Source organism: Hirundo rustica, chromosome 5 (assembly GCF_015227805.2).
Source record: "Hirundo rustica isolate bHirRus1 chromosome 5, bHirRus1.pri.v3, whole genome shotgun sequence".
NCBI classification, from domain to species: Eukaryota; Metazoa; Chordata; class Aves; order Passeriformes; family Hirundinidae; genus Hirundo; species Hirundo rustica.
Window position 1 is genome coordinate 11,936,616 of NC_053454.1, and position 15,125 is coordinate 11,951,740.

Genomic DNA, 15,125 nt, shown 5'->3' on the forward strand with positions numbered 1-15,125 from the left:
AATTATTTTCATATTGCGGACCGTTGTTTGAATATTGTTTCCTATACAGAATTACCATTGACTCTATGGAATGCTGTCAGGTTTATGCTCCAAGAAAAAAACAAACCCAGCTTGCAAGCAACATGTTAATTATTTACAGTTCCTAGCCCCAGCAGAGTGATCAGTTTGTGGTGAAACATTATACTAATAGCTGTGCTATGTTTTTCATTGCAAGATGTCATAGAACTAAGCAAACGCTGAATTAACTTTTGCTACATAGAGCATGAAGTAAAAAATTAATTTTTAATGCAACTCAATTTAAAGATTAAGTTAAGAGCTAAAGTGAAAGGTCTACAAAGTTGTTATCTGGCTCACGGTTCCTGTGCTCCTGCCAGCCTTTTCTGACTCAGGCTGATGCAGAAGCTGAAAGGTTGCACACAGACTGGGTGGGTGTCAGTTGTGTGTTTATTCTGAACTCATATTGGTACTTTCTCCCTATGGTGTTTACTGAGTTTCATTGAATTGAAATGGCCATTAATTAAAGTAGCCAACATCTGACTGACTTTCCAGAGCCTCTGAGCGACATCAAATGCCAGCAATTTCAATGAAACTTCTTAGAAGAGCAGCAACTTTGAAAAATAGGCTATTAAATACAGGGCACCCAAAAGTCACAGCAAAAAAATTCAGTGTCTGGAGTTCTCTTGCTTGAATTACACACGAATTTGGACAAGGTGAACATAGCAAACTGTGCTGACTTGGAAACCTATTGAAAATACACACTTTTTTGAAAATATACATCAAGAGGTAGTAGTAACATAATGCTGAGAAATCCTGAAGTGGTGTGAAGCCATTTAAAAATAATTTACTGTTTGCTTTAAGTTACAGTATTTGAATTACAGTTATGATCTGATCTTTATATATATTTAAAATAACATTTTAATTAAATGATCTTATAATTTCAGATTTTATACAGTCATGCCATCAGTGCTTCAGGGTTCTTCGTTGGTTTTTTCATTTCCCTTGTGTTGACATGTGCTGTCTTTTTCATTGTTTACCGAACCCAAATATTAAAATGGAGTTTCTGTAGTAAAAACCAGGTGAGTTGTACTGTCTGTCAGGGTAGGTTATTTAATTTTTTTCACTGATCATATGTGGTAATATAACTTGCTAACTAAGATTGTCTGTAGAGTTTTTAAAGATGAATAAAGAGCCACTAAGTGATGGATTTGGCTCACAGGTAATGTAATCTCTACAGCCTCTAAACTTTAGTGCAGTCAGATTTAGAGGTGAGATTGATACCCTGATCAAAATAACTGCTGTCAGTACCCAGATGTTTGCTCTAGATCAGAGGGGGATTACCTTTTGCCTGTTTGTTTCTTTCCCTATTCCTCTCTTCCTCCCCTCCAACCCTCAGAATTAGAAGCAAGATGTCTCTGGGTTATGGTAAGTTGCCAAGGGAGCAGACACCTTGAAGACAGCAAATTTCTTTCCTAATTATTACGACTAGGGATTTGAATTCTGGTCTTAGTTTCTTCAATGTGCAATAGTATCTTCAGTGATTAAGCAAAACAGATGGGATTGAGGATGAAGTGTTTTCATTGTTCTGTGCCACTTTGAAGAAAGTATTTCAGTAAATATTGGACTGGAGAAAGAAAATACAGAATCTGATAAATATTAATCAAGTAGGTGAAATTCCAGCCATTCCTTTTATTAATTTTTTTTTTTTTTTTTTGTATTTATGTAAAGTTTAACAACTTCATTGGGAGGGAGCTAGAGACTTTAGTGATAATATTACAGTGATTGGAGCAGTCCTAAGAGAGGTATGCTGATAGGTTTGAACCCCTTGTCTGCTGAAAGGGTGGTGGGTCTCTCATCCCTCTGGGCTGACCAGAATAACTCACAAATTACTTACAGCCTTTCTACGGTTGAAAATTTCACCATCAATAACTTTTACTTAGTTTAGGTCTGAAAAATTAATCTCTTTAAATGAAAAAGTTGTGACTTGTATCTTTTTACAAAAGAAATAGTAATAATGAATTAGTAAAAAAGGTTCAGCTTGGTCTGGCATCAGATATTTATAGTGGGGTTTTTACACAATATTTAGGCCTCAGTTTAAAGTCTCTGTGAACTGAATCACTTCCATCATGGATAGGATTAGTTTTTCCATGGAGTTCACCTAATAATACTGTAATGTTGCCATATGTAATTTGTATACCATGGCAATTATTTAAAAAATTACCTAGAAAGTTTGAAGTGGAAGACAACTTCCTAGATGACTTTTCACAAGTATTCTGTGTTCTCCATTTCTTTATCTGTATTCCAGATAAGTTATATACTAAAAAAGATCAGTCTGAAGTAAAAGTAGTATATTTGATTTCAGATGCATATCTGAATTGCACAACCTCTTTATACTCTTTCCAGCTTTACAGTTAGATAGTAAGTAGAAACCTTCTCACCCAGAGTTAAACTGCAGTAAAATTAATTAAACACTCATTATACATTTTTTTATAATCTAAAGTTTGCTACTTTTTCTCCCTTTTTTTTTAGGAGATACAGCCTGATCTCAGTCAAAATCACAAACTGGAGCATTCTCAATTTAATTCAGGTGATCTCTTTAGTGAAGATATAATTATGAATGACCAAATCATTGATATTCTGTCCTTTGAAGAACCTGGGAACATGCTTCAGGCTTTAGAAGAGTAAGAATTCACTGCTATTACATCAGATTTATTATTTTATCATCAGCCAAACCTTTCAATATGTTTTGAGTATCTCTTCTTTATGATTTTTTTATAGTGTCTGTTTACACCTATTACTGCACTACCTTAGGTTTTTGAACTGTTTTAAGCAAGCATCTGTTGGAATGGAAAGCCATCATATTTCATGCTGATTCACTTGTAGAAGTCACAACTCCATCTAGGCCTTAGACATGCAAGTTTTCCAATCCAAATAAACACCTTGCTTTGTGTCTCTGTGGTTCACTACATGAAGGGAAACTTCTAGGTGTTCAAGAAAATATTGGAACATGGTATTCTGCTATTGCTTAATACATTCTGCTTTCAAAAGGGTGGCTTTTGTCCTAGAAAAGAGAGCCCCTGCTGGGTTCCAGCATTACTGTTCAGTAGTGCATTTTCAAAACAGCTGCATCAGTCTAAGGGGTGACAGTTTGTAGTGCTGCCAGGAGGATGCCATGTACCTGTGATTGCTGGGACCATTTGCTGGAGCACAGAAATGCTCCTGATACTGTTGAAAGGCTTTTTGACAGAAACATGCCACTGTTAAAGTTCATCTGTTCTTCAGCTGAATTTTATAAGAAGGTCTTATGTGAGGATGAGCAGATGTTGTTTATGCAGTCTTACCATTACCTCCTGGTAAAGTGAGGTTAAAGGCAGTATTGTGCAACTATAAAATCTGTAGAAGCTGAAAAGTTACAGGATCATGGGTGGAATTTTCTTTCTTAAAGGGTAACTAAAATCATTATTATTTTTTGCCTTTCCCTGATAATTGGAAACTTATCTCTGTAAATTGCACATTAGTCCTTGCTTTTATACCTGTAGAGCAACTCAGGCTTTGCGAAAGCTTATCCTGAAAATAATTTTGTGAATATTAAGAAGAACAGGATCAAACATTTTTTTAAACTCACATCAGTATTAATTTATTTCAGGGATAGTTATTGTCTAGCTAGGTTGAAAAAAAAATTGCTGGACTATTTTCAGATACATTTTGAATAGAAAGGTAAATATTCCTGCAAACCTTTGGAAAGGTTTATTTTTGCAACAGGTTTATTTCTAAACCTGTAAAACAGGATTTGTATTTTAGTTTGGATATTTGTCCAGGGGCTAAAGTTTTTTAATGTTTTTACAAAGTTAGTGCATATGTCTCTTGCTTCCCCTTCCTCAATTTCTATCTTCTTTACCTCTAAAGAGGTAGAGCATTGCAGTGAATGAAATAGATGCCCATTAGTCAACACTCCCTGACCTGCTTCACCTTCTAAGCTATCTCTTCCTTTTTTCAGGGTGAGCATAGTAGATAGACCACAAAGGTATCCAGTGTTACAGTGATTCCTGCTATGAAAGATGTTTGAAAGGGTGATAGGTATTTTCAGCCAACCAACATCATCTAGCTTGTATGCTAGCTTGGTAATTCCTTCTGCATGTTTTGGTGCAGGTATGTTTCATTTCTGTCTATGTGACACACATACAAGCTTACCAGCATTACTGATAACATCCTGTTCATTGCACTGTCATGGTTGGAATCATTCTGGTCTTTCATATACAAGCAAGAAAAATACTCTGAAAAGTGAGAGCCACATGTTGTTTTCTTCTTTTCAACATAAAGCTGTTCTGTGTTTTAAGAGCTGACAGTGCCAACTCATTTAGGAGATACATCAGCAGTGTGTGTTCAATATTTATGGACAGGGACAACTTTGGAGTGTAGACAGTTTGCAGTGTCAGGAGGATTGGCTAGAGAACAAAACATACTTTTAATGTTTCATAAGGAAGCTTCTTGGTTACGCATTTTGTGAATTTTGTCTTAATAAGTCATATCCTTGATGTACATTATGCAGCAAAATAACTTGGCTTTTATTCTCAGTAGGTTCCTTGCTGTGTGTATTACTGAATATTGGTCTCTGGGCAGTGAATATTAAGGAGAGGAAGCTATATGATCTGGATATTTGATGTGCACACTAGAAGATCATGTTCCAAAATGTTGTGGGTCTCTTTTTGTATATATCTACAGGAGAATATGAAGGAAGCTGGGCAATTTGGGTTTGTGTCAAGTGTGATGGAGCTTGACCATTCTCATAGTCTCAAAAGATACAGATATGTTAAAGGGATTTTAATTTCTTTAAATGGCTTTTCACTACTACACCTTTTATTTTTAATCTTCATTTAGTACAGCTGTGCTTCCTTGAGTTTGTCAAAGCTCTAGCTGAATTTGAACCTGCTTTCTGGTACACAATACGTACTGCCAATTATTTTTGTAAATGAGTAAATAATATGTGTACATTGCAACTGATTTTGTCCTGTGGTAGAGGACACGGAGGCCAATGTACCAGAGAACAGGATCAAATTGTCTCCAAAAAGCCTCAACAGAAAAATAAAAATAATTTACCATAATCTTAGAGGCCCACATTTTCTTTTAAAATCTAAATTCCTTGATGTACATGCCAGTTTGATTTGCTATGGAGCAAATGTTCTATTTTTTTAAACCCTGAATTTAAATAGAAAGTAGGAATCATAGAATCATAGAATCTTAAGGGATTGGAAGGAACCTTAGAGATCCTCTAGTCCCAACACCCGCACCGTAACCAAGGACACCTCCCACCAGACCAGGTTGCTCCAGGCCTTATCCAGCCTGGCTTTGAACACTGCCAGGGATGGGATATAAATTATTATGTTGTCCTAGCACCTAGACTTGAATATTCCTACACAGCAAATGGTGAAAAATAGTTACATGGTCAGCACAAAAAAATGAGGAGCTGAATTTCTGTTTTCGTAACTTGGAAAGACTGTAATTAAAATTTTGGAATTTTTGAAGGGAGAACATATTCTATACTCTCTTTTTGTGAAATGTGTACAATGCAGGAATATAACTATAAATAATAATCATGTTGGTATAAGATGCAGTGAATGCTCATGGTGTGAACTCCAAATCCTGCATTTGTAGTTCTGTGTTATGAATGCTGCTAGAAACTTGTTAAGTGTGTAAACGATACTTTTCCATCAAATGCTTAATATATGATAGGAGCTTGTAAGACTGGGGAGCTGAAGAAAACAAGCAATTTGAATTGATGAATCATATCTTTTTTCATCTTAAAAATGTCATTTTTCTTTGATGTTGGGTAACTATGAAGTGTTTAGAATTATAAGGGTAATTTCTGCTGTCTACCTGGAACAATTTATCTAATCCAAAAGAGAGTCTCCTTTTGAGAGCTGTGCTGTTCCTGATGCTTTATCATTTTTAATGAAGATTGATATCTCCTACCATTTCTGTCATCTGAATACTCACCCTGCCTGGATGGGTCAGAAGACTCTGAGGAGGTCATAGCAGAGTTGGAAGCTCCTCAGGCATTAATGCATAATGCATATAACAATAATTCTTATTTATTATTTTGTTAGTATCCAGGCTAAAGTTGGTGTTTTTGAAACCAGTGGTGAAATTTGTGATGACTTCACCAGAAGCAGAATTGGAGTCTTTCATACACTCCTTTTGCATAGTCACTTTTCTGAATGAAATAATGAAATAACCATTTTGTGAACTTCGTTGCAGCAGCAGTATTGCAGTCATATTTTTAAAATTGATTTTCTGAAGATCACTGATTTGTCATATTTCTTATTTTCTGCAAGCAGCGCAGAGGTTCTCAGTCTCTTAAATGCTGTATTTTTAAAATGTTTTCTAAACAGATAATTGTAAGAATTTAAATACTCTATATTGCTGTGGAGAGTTAAAGGAATTACATAGGTGAGATTGCTGCCAGATCTGATGCTTAAACTCTCTGTCAGGTTTTCATGAATCTTTGTTTTCTGAAGAGGTCTCTCAGGTCAATTTATCATCTTTTTCAGTTTTTTATTTAACTGTTATTTCCTGGCTGTATATCAGGAATCCTGTTTTTGGCTTTGTCAGCATTCTGACTTCTGGAAAGCTAAACTTAACCTGTGATTCATCTGTGTGAAGGCATCCTTAGATAGTCCTCATGTACCTTTCTTAGCAATTTCATTTACTGATCTGATGCCTTGTATTCTCTGTGCGCTGCTGCGTGAGCTGTGCTGAGTTCACACTTGGCTGTGTGAGTGCCACAGGACTGATGGTTGAGCTCCCTCAGTTCAGAGCTGGCTGCAGGCCAGTTCAGCTACTGGTGTATCACAGGGCATCTTCATGCCTGTGCTAACACAGCCTGGCAGCAGGCAGTGCCCAGCGAAAGGCACCACATCCCACTCTAGCACAGAAGGCTGAAGAATTTGAGCTTGGGCAGTCAGTAGCTGTTGGTGGGTGTTCAGACCTCATGCCATTGCCTCTGCTTCTGCTTCAGTACAGTTTGAGTCTCCTGCAAAGGTTTGTGCCTTGTCATGCTGCAGCTGTGTAAGTCCCTACCCTGAAGTGTTTACAGTCTCTGTTGAGACTGGACCCAGCGGAAAGGCATGGGATGCAAAGGAAGGAAAAAAGGAGGGAGGTGTTGAAGGAAGGAAGAAGGTATGGGGCTGCACAGAGGGGTCACATTGGCTTGATACTTTTAAAAACTACCAACAAAACACAACAAACTAAGCAGACAAAAAAAAACCCATAAAAAACCAAAATACAGCCTGCTTTACTGATACTGTATTATTAACCCTCAATAAATAGATAATTTGTGAAACAAACCACATCAGCAGCTTTTGAAGACCTCTAATGCCCGTTACACTCAAATTGGCTTTCTTTGCTTACTGTGACTAAAGCCAGCACTGCAGGAACTGTTTTCTTTGTGATTCTTCTTGTCTGACTCTTTCTCCGTCTTCACTCCTCTGAAGTGGGACAAGGCAACATGGACCATAATGCCTGGATGTTGTTCTCCTTATCCTTCCTCACTGCAGCTGTCCCATCGTCACTGTGCCCGTGGGTACAGGACACGTGCTGCTCTGGCTCTAACAGTGGGTGCCACTGGGCTGGAGTGCTTGTCTGTGTGTCTCTGTCCTTCCCTCTTTCCATCAGGAGTTGGTGCAGCTGCTGTGCCTTGGGGATCTGAGGCACTGCTGAAGTGGGAACCGTGGCTCTAAATTACTTAATTACATGCTTTTCAGGAGACTTGTGTATTTGAAGCAATACTTTTACAGAAATATCTATCAGGGGGCTCCAGTCTCCTTTGGATACTTTCGTATTATGTGTGCTACTAATTGGCTTCCATTGGTAAAGAAGAGATGAGCCTTCTGAGAATGACAGGCTTTTCTGTTTTGATGAGAGAATATCACCAAAGGGGAATTTGTTTAATGCTTCTCTCCCTTTTAGACTTCAGAAAGTTGTGTCACAGTAGTTTCTTATCTTTATAAATTCAGAATAAGTTTTAAAAATGTGTTGGAAAGCCATTTTTAGGGCTATTAAATTCAGCAGCTATTAGTTCTCCTGTTCAAAAATTCTCTCTGTGGGCCTGTAATTTGAATAATAAGACTTAAAGACACAATTACTTGGTAGTTAATGAGAGATTTCCTTTTTTTTGTAGTGTGTTGTGGGATTTTTTGGTTTTTGGGGTTTTTTTTAATTAACTGTAGTTGCTTTCCTGATCCCAGTTGCTTTCCTGTGTTCTTTCATTAGGTCTGTGGAGGACATCAGTTGCTCAGGTACTCTCTCTGCTTCTCTGTGTTTGGCGTCTGGGATTCTCCCCTTCCAGATCTCTCTGACAGATTTTTAAAATCTCTTTCTCTTCAAGTGAGTGAAAAAGCTTTACACTTGCTGTTTGAAGTTTCATTTTCTATGTGTCTGTTCACCTTTCCTTTCTCCACCCCTCTGTGCCACCTGCCTTCTGTACTGTCCTCATCCTTTCTCTGCATGCTTTGTCCAACAAAAGCTTTCATCTTTTTTATCAATAGGTTGACAACAGCTACCTGTACTTCATTAGCTTTCATGTTTCTATGATGCTGAATATGCTCAGGAAGTGAGGCAAGACCTTTTAAACATCAATTGCTGTTACAAGCAGAGTGCAGAGCATTTTCAGCAAATTATTAAATGTACCTTGGCTGGAGGAGACACAGTGTCAGGCTAGAATTTTTTTCCCTGTGTGAAACATTTAATCTGATTGATTGTAAACATTATTCTTCTGAGGGACTTCAATGAAAGCAATTGAAAGTATTGGGTTTATTATATGTACAGGACCCTTGTGTTTAACTGACTGTTGGGTGTGATGCAGTATGCTTAGGGGTGCCCTCAATCTCTCTGTTCTGAGTAAAGAGCTTGAAGCAAGGTTTCTGATGTGTGTGATGAGCTTGTCTTATTTCTGCTGGCTGCTGTGTGAAGATCATGGGCCAAAAGCAGAGCACATCACATGGAAGGGAGCTTTCAAGTTTTACAGACACAACCTTTCTTTGGCTGCCACTGCCAAAAGGTGATGGTGTGGCTGCTATCTTCGACGATGTGACTTGGCAGAACTTGTAATTACTTTTCTCTCTGCTGTTACCCTTGGTTTGGTAAAACAGCTCATAAACTTCTCTTCCACTGCCTTCTTCACCAGTGTGCTGTCAGGAAAATGATGAGTGTGAGTTGCAGGTTAACTCCACCTGAGATCTTAGGACTCTCATTATTCACTTGCTGACACACCAGCATGAGGTGATTATTATCCTTGCTCCTCCTACATATTGCATCATGCGGAGTTACTGGATTACTGCAGTTCTTCTTGAGGGTGAAAAAGAGCGTAGGAATCTTGCTCAAAATGGACTTGCAATGAGTAGGAAGAAGTGCTGTGGGAAGACTGAGACTGAGGGAAAGATGATAGGAAATGTTCTGATGGTGTTTCATTTTGGTTTTCATTCTTGGGATCACTGATGAAGAAGAGTGGAAAAGTAACAGAGAGGTGGGTGAGGAATAATTTTAATCTTCTTTGAAGAATGCTTTTAAAAACCTCTCTGAAAAGGAGTAAATAATGTGTTATGAACTATGTAAAATGAAGTGTTCCAGGGAGAGAGATGAGGAATTCAGTCTTTCACATTTCAGTGAGAAAGGGTTAGTAAGTGCTGGGGCGACCATCTATCATTGCATGCTTGAAGAATAATGACTAAGGAACTTGTTCTGGCAAATAAAGAGAGTTGAAAGTTGTAACTAATAAAATTCTGAGGATGAGGTTACCATTTTTTGGAGAAATCATCTAGAACAATTGATGAAAATGTTTAGTTCTTTGTTAGGGGATGCTTGAAAACCAGCATGTTTCTCACAGAAGACAGATTTGCTTCAATTAAATTGGAGCTGCTAAACTTAAAGCAGGAAGTAAAACAGCAAAAATAATTCTGGTGCCTCTGTGAAGAACAGCCTCTTACCACTGCCTCAAAATCATTAGAGAAATATTATAGCATAAAGCTCCCATTCTCTGAATCCTTATTTTTGTTTAAGTGCATTTACACAACTCTGAAACACTTCTTCTTTTCAAGTTGTCACAAACAGCTTGATAATAGCTGGCTGTGTCAGCAAAAGTCCCGAGACTATAAACAAAATGACTTAAGAGAAAACACACATCTGTATGTGCTGTGTTGCTTCAGCATCCTGTTGCCTTGATCCTGCCATCACCTGCCCTCTGTTCTGGAGCAGGAAGGACTCTTCCCAGGGATCAGTGCCCTGAGGTACTTTGCCATGAATGTAGGTGAATGTTATCCAAGGAAGCTCTGTACCTCCAGCTGCAGTGTCCATCTGTAGACAGGATAGAGAAGCTGGATGCTTGTGTCGCCTTGAGGATGTCTTAGCAAATATTAGCTCTTACAGAATCTTCAGATTACTGTGAGGAATGTTTCAGGCTCATATTACTTCAATTGCAGGAATTTCTGTTCCTGCATATAAGGAAAAGAGAGTAAAATGGAGGTTCAGTAGCTGCAACCAACCAGCTAGCCCTGCAGCAGATTGCAGAGACGAGGACAGCCATCACCAGTGTGTTTATGTGGCGGGAAATTCCAACAGAAAATCAGTCTGTGGTAGATGATTACATTTCAGAGCTAGTCTCCCAAATAACTTCAAGTGTTTGAGTCATTGTAAGGAAACAACTCCATCCCATAAATTTCAGGATGGAGAGAATACATCTCTTGTGCTATCAGGGAGGCAATGATGGTATGTCAGTTGTTTAATTAAAACTTTTCTTGCTTACATAAGGAGAGTTTGATAAAAAAAGCAAAGTGTTTTAGCTTTCCATGTCTTCATTGATATGATTCTGAATGTTGTATCATTCCACTCTCTTGCAAGTCTTACCAAGATCTTTGCTATGGATTCAAAATTAATTCTGAGATTTTTCTTTGGAAAAATTTGACCAATAATTTAACCTAAGCAAAAATATGAGTGGGTTTAAGCATCTAAAAGTATGTTTTGTTGGTCACAAAGAAATTCATGTGCACATGGTCCACACACAGAAGAATACAGTGTTGTGTATTCATGTAATTTGACATGCAGGAGCAAAACCCACTGAATTTTTCAGTGTGGAGCTGAGTTCCGGTGTAGAATTTAGAACAGTTACAATGTATATGAAATCAGAATAATAATTCCAATTTAAAGATGAATGAGGAGGTATTTGTATGCAGCATGACATACTGCATTTTCTGAAAGCTCTTGCATTTCCATCTGGTTTTAATCTCTTTTCTAGAACTCTCTTAATGTTCATGAGAGACAGATACCAGATATTTTATTTGTATCAGCATCTAATTGAAACTGTCCCCTCTTTCCTGCAGAGAAGGGAGTACACCAGCCATGAATATGAAACAGTGATGTATCAATCTAGATGGGTCAGTGAGTTTAGAACTATTTTAAAAAGTCAAAAAAATTTATAGTCTGTTCAGATGCCCATTTGATCTGCTTCCCAACAGACATCGTGGGGTTTTGGGTTTTTTTGGAGGGGGTCAGACATTTCTATTGGCTTTTATCTGAGGGAATATTTTGAGTATTAGTAAAGAAAAGATTTTTCTTTTTCTGTCTGAAATAGAAATGTAAGTATGGACCTGCTTCATTAAAGTTGCTGTAGTAGAGATTGACTCATCCTGCTGTTTAATGAATGATTACTGTCATGATTAATAAACTAATATAATGTGATATTCCTGCACATCTCTGACTGCCATTTCATTACCCAGTATTTAGTGAATCTAGATGCAATCTAGAGATTGAGTGCTCTAGATACAAGGGTCTTGTTTTCTGATAGAAATTTCCCATAAATCTGTGATTTCTAACAGTCCTAACTACCTTTGTACAGTTTAGAGGTTACCAGCCTGACACGGGCAGATGCTGTTCTGGAGGCCAGTCGAATGCAGATCTGTAAAGAGGTGATTGCAATGATGTTGAAGAACATGGTCTTAAATCACAGCCTCTTTCCTCATGTGGAGAAGAAGATAAGTTCGGTTTTCGAAAAGCGGTTTCTTGCAATGGAGAAAGAGATTCAAGAGGAGTATGAAAGGAAGATGGTGGCTTTAACGGCTGAATGTAATCTGGAAATGAGAAAGGCAATGGAGGCTCAATGCCAAAAAGCACGAGCTGCAAGTGAAGAGGCTGAGGAATTAATGAAGAAAATTAATGAAAAGGTAAATCTGGTTTTAAATCAAGATATTTTGCATCATATGTAGTTTAATGGAGATGATTCCTCTTTTAGACTAGAACAGCTTAGTTATCCTCCTAGAAGAGTAAAGATAAATACCCACAATTAATTATGTCCAAAAATTCAGATGTCATAATTAAGGTAGTTGTTATTAAGAAATTGTGTTTAATTCACCAGAAAATGAATTTTTCTCAAGAGAATCTGTGACATTTGAAAACAAAGGATTATCATTACTCTGTTTGTTTTGGGTTTTTTTAATAATAATTTATACTATTACAAAATGATGTATTTTTATTTACTGTATTTTACTGCAGCACTTTCGATGATTTCAGACAGCTGTGTGAAGTAGTTTGCACATTCAGAGCAGAACAAACTTGCTCATCATAAAGCTTCCAATACTTATGTTCTGGTTTTGGAGAAACTTAGAATATAAGCGCAACCAAAGGCTGATTTCCCTCTGAAATGAGTGAAGGCAACCAGAACAATCCATGTTTTAGACAGAGCAAGGAGTGGGCTTCTCTTGGAAATAGCCTCTTTATAATAAATAAATAAATGAAGTATGATTCCTTACAGTGCTCCAGTTTTGCGTGTCTTTTCCCGAGTATATTGAATGTTTATAATAAAACTGATTTCCCCCTGACCTTTTTTTTAATTATTATTTTTAACAACTTCCTGTGGCTTGGAAGGACTCTGGTAAGTTTTGAATATTTCATCTCTGTAAGTTTAAAATGCCAAAATGGCCAAGTTGATGTTTCACGTTTGTCTGTTAAGAGGGTGACTGGGTGGGAACCAGTAGTGCAGTTTGTTACTTACTAGTGGGGCTTTGCTTTTGGACCACAAGTGGTATTTGCATATCACATACCTAGAATTGTTAAGGTGTTTTATGACAATTCATGATTAAAGTTTTGACACAAGCAGGTTTTTTTGCTGAGTATGACCCATTAAAGGTACTCCAGTATGTTGAGGCTCTCAGGAAGAACTTTGTTTTATCAGGCTGTTGCATAGAGAAAATTAATAGCCCAAGGCTTGTGAGCCACTAGAATTTCTTTAATGTTTCCAGGTGAATTTTAAATTGTGACTCTGTGTAGCTTTCCATATCTGTAGGATATACCAATCCTGAGCTAGAGAGGCTAGAAACACACTGGGTGGAAAGGAAGAGATACTTGTGGACACCTTCTTAAGGATAAGGTGAACTGTACTCTGCAGGAGACTTTTTCCTTCTGTTGGATATAGAAGGAGCATAGACCTCACTGAGATAAGTCCTGCCTTTGCAGAGACTGAAACTCAGTGTGTAAACCCACACTAAATATACTCTCAGAAAAGTGGCTTTGCTTTGTAAGAAATGTATTGGTGTTGGTGCATTCTGATTTGGACTGAAAATCCTAAATAGTAGGAGTCAAGCAAACAAGTAAGGCCAGTCCAGTACCTGTCCTGATCCATTTACCATATCCTATCATGTTGCTGTTCACTTGTTTGTCTGTAGAAGGATCTGGTTTTATACTTGCCATGGCACGTGGTCCCGAAGGACATTCTGGAGTGCGAGGGTTGGCTCACAGCCATGCTCCTGGGCAGCAGGTGTACTGACACCGAAGGGATGGCAGTGGAAAACAACGAGAGCAATAACCTCCTCCCCTTCTCAGCCAAAACATAGGATTTATGTTCCTTACCTTTTTGATTAATTATTTGCTGCCTGCAGTGTGTCTCTTAGGAATGAGAAGTGAAGTGCAGAGGGCAGTTCTTCTCAGGATACTTAGTATGAAATTTAGAACAAGACTGACATAGTGAGCTCAGCTGGCATAAGAAGCATTCTTTGCTCCGTGGGACATGTATGTTTTGATTCTATAATGACTTTATGCCATCTGAGATTAAAACTATGAATATGTAAGTCTTGCTAGAGAACTAAGAAGAAGTATTTCTGTCAAAGAAGCTTTTAAAGTAATTGCCATTTAATTCTACTCCGTGGTTGTAAATATAAATCTAAAATGATGCTCTGGGATTAATTTTTAGAAACTGATAGTTAAAGCAGGTCACCAATAACAAAGACTTGTAGAGATTTTTAGCAGAATAGGGTTTTTTTTCTAATTTGTATTGTTTTTAAAATTATGCTTGTTATTATTTCATTGGGATGCATTATATGAGTCTATTTAATTTTAGTTGGATTTCAGGATTGATGAAACCTAAAAAATTAATTTCATATATAGTCTTTGTGTGGAATTTCATGCCATTTTATATAATTTATCTTCTATAAGACTTGTGAATTCTAGAAGGACTTAATTATGCCTTTGAAGTGGTACCTGGATTAGAGACTGGCAACTGTACAACCCTGCCATCCAAGCAGGTGACAACTATGGAAAATGCACACTGATTCAGTGTTAGCCTTCACTTAAACCTGAAATGACAGTAACTAAAGTATTTGTAAAATATATATGAGCTAGTAGCACTGTTACTTTAAAATATGTTGAATTCTGAAATTATCACTTCTGATGCATTTATTTCTTTCGTCACTGCAGCCTGCTATAGAATACAGAAGTCTTCAGGACAAACTTCACAGACTGGAGCAGGACTGCCTGAAGAGGTTCCTTTTTGTAAAGCAGGAGGAATATTTTGCAAAAGCTTATAGAGAGCTGGCTGTTACCCAAAGAAAGGAGCTCCATACTATCTTTTTTACACAGATAACAAATGCCACCTTAAAGGGAGAACTGAAGTTGGAAGCAGCTAAAACATTAGTGGAAGGTTACTCTAAAATACAGGTAATAAGATGATATGTCCATTCCTAACCTAAAGACAGAATACAGACCTGCAGTAACTTTCGAGGAATGGTTCAGGATTAATGTTATCACTTTCATAACTAGCTTTCTTAGAAAGTATTTAAAAAATTATAATGCCTTTTTTAGCATGTCTAGAC

At 37.5% G+C, this 15,125-nt stretch overlaps 1 protein-coding gene across 2 annotated transcripts in view; it reads left to right on the top strand.

Moving 5' to 3' along the window:
* Positions 1–15,125, top strand: part of EVC2 (EvC ciliary complex subunit 2) — a 74,759-nt gene that overhangs the window by 21,903 nt on the left and 37,731 nt on the right. For both annotated transcript variants that reach the window (XM_040064975.1, XM_040064974.1), the window contains 4 exons: positions 942–1,076; positions 2,527–2,678; positions 11,882–12,206; positions 14,731–14,970. In XM_040064975.1, coding sequence (XP_039920909.1) covers positions 942–1,076; positions 2,527–2,678; positions 11,882–12,206; positions 14,731–14,970 — 852 coding nt within the window. The remainder of the gene's footprint in view (positions 1–941; positions 1,077–2,526; positions 2,679–11,881; positions 12,207–14,730; positions 14,971–15,125) is intronic.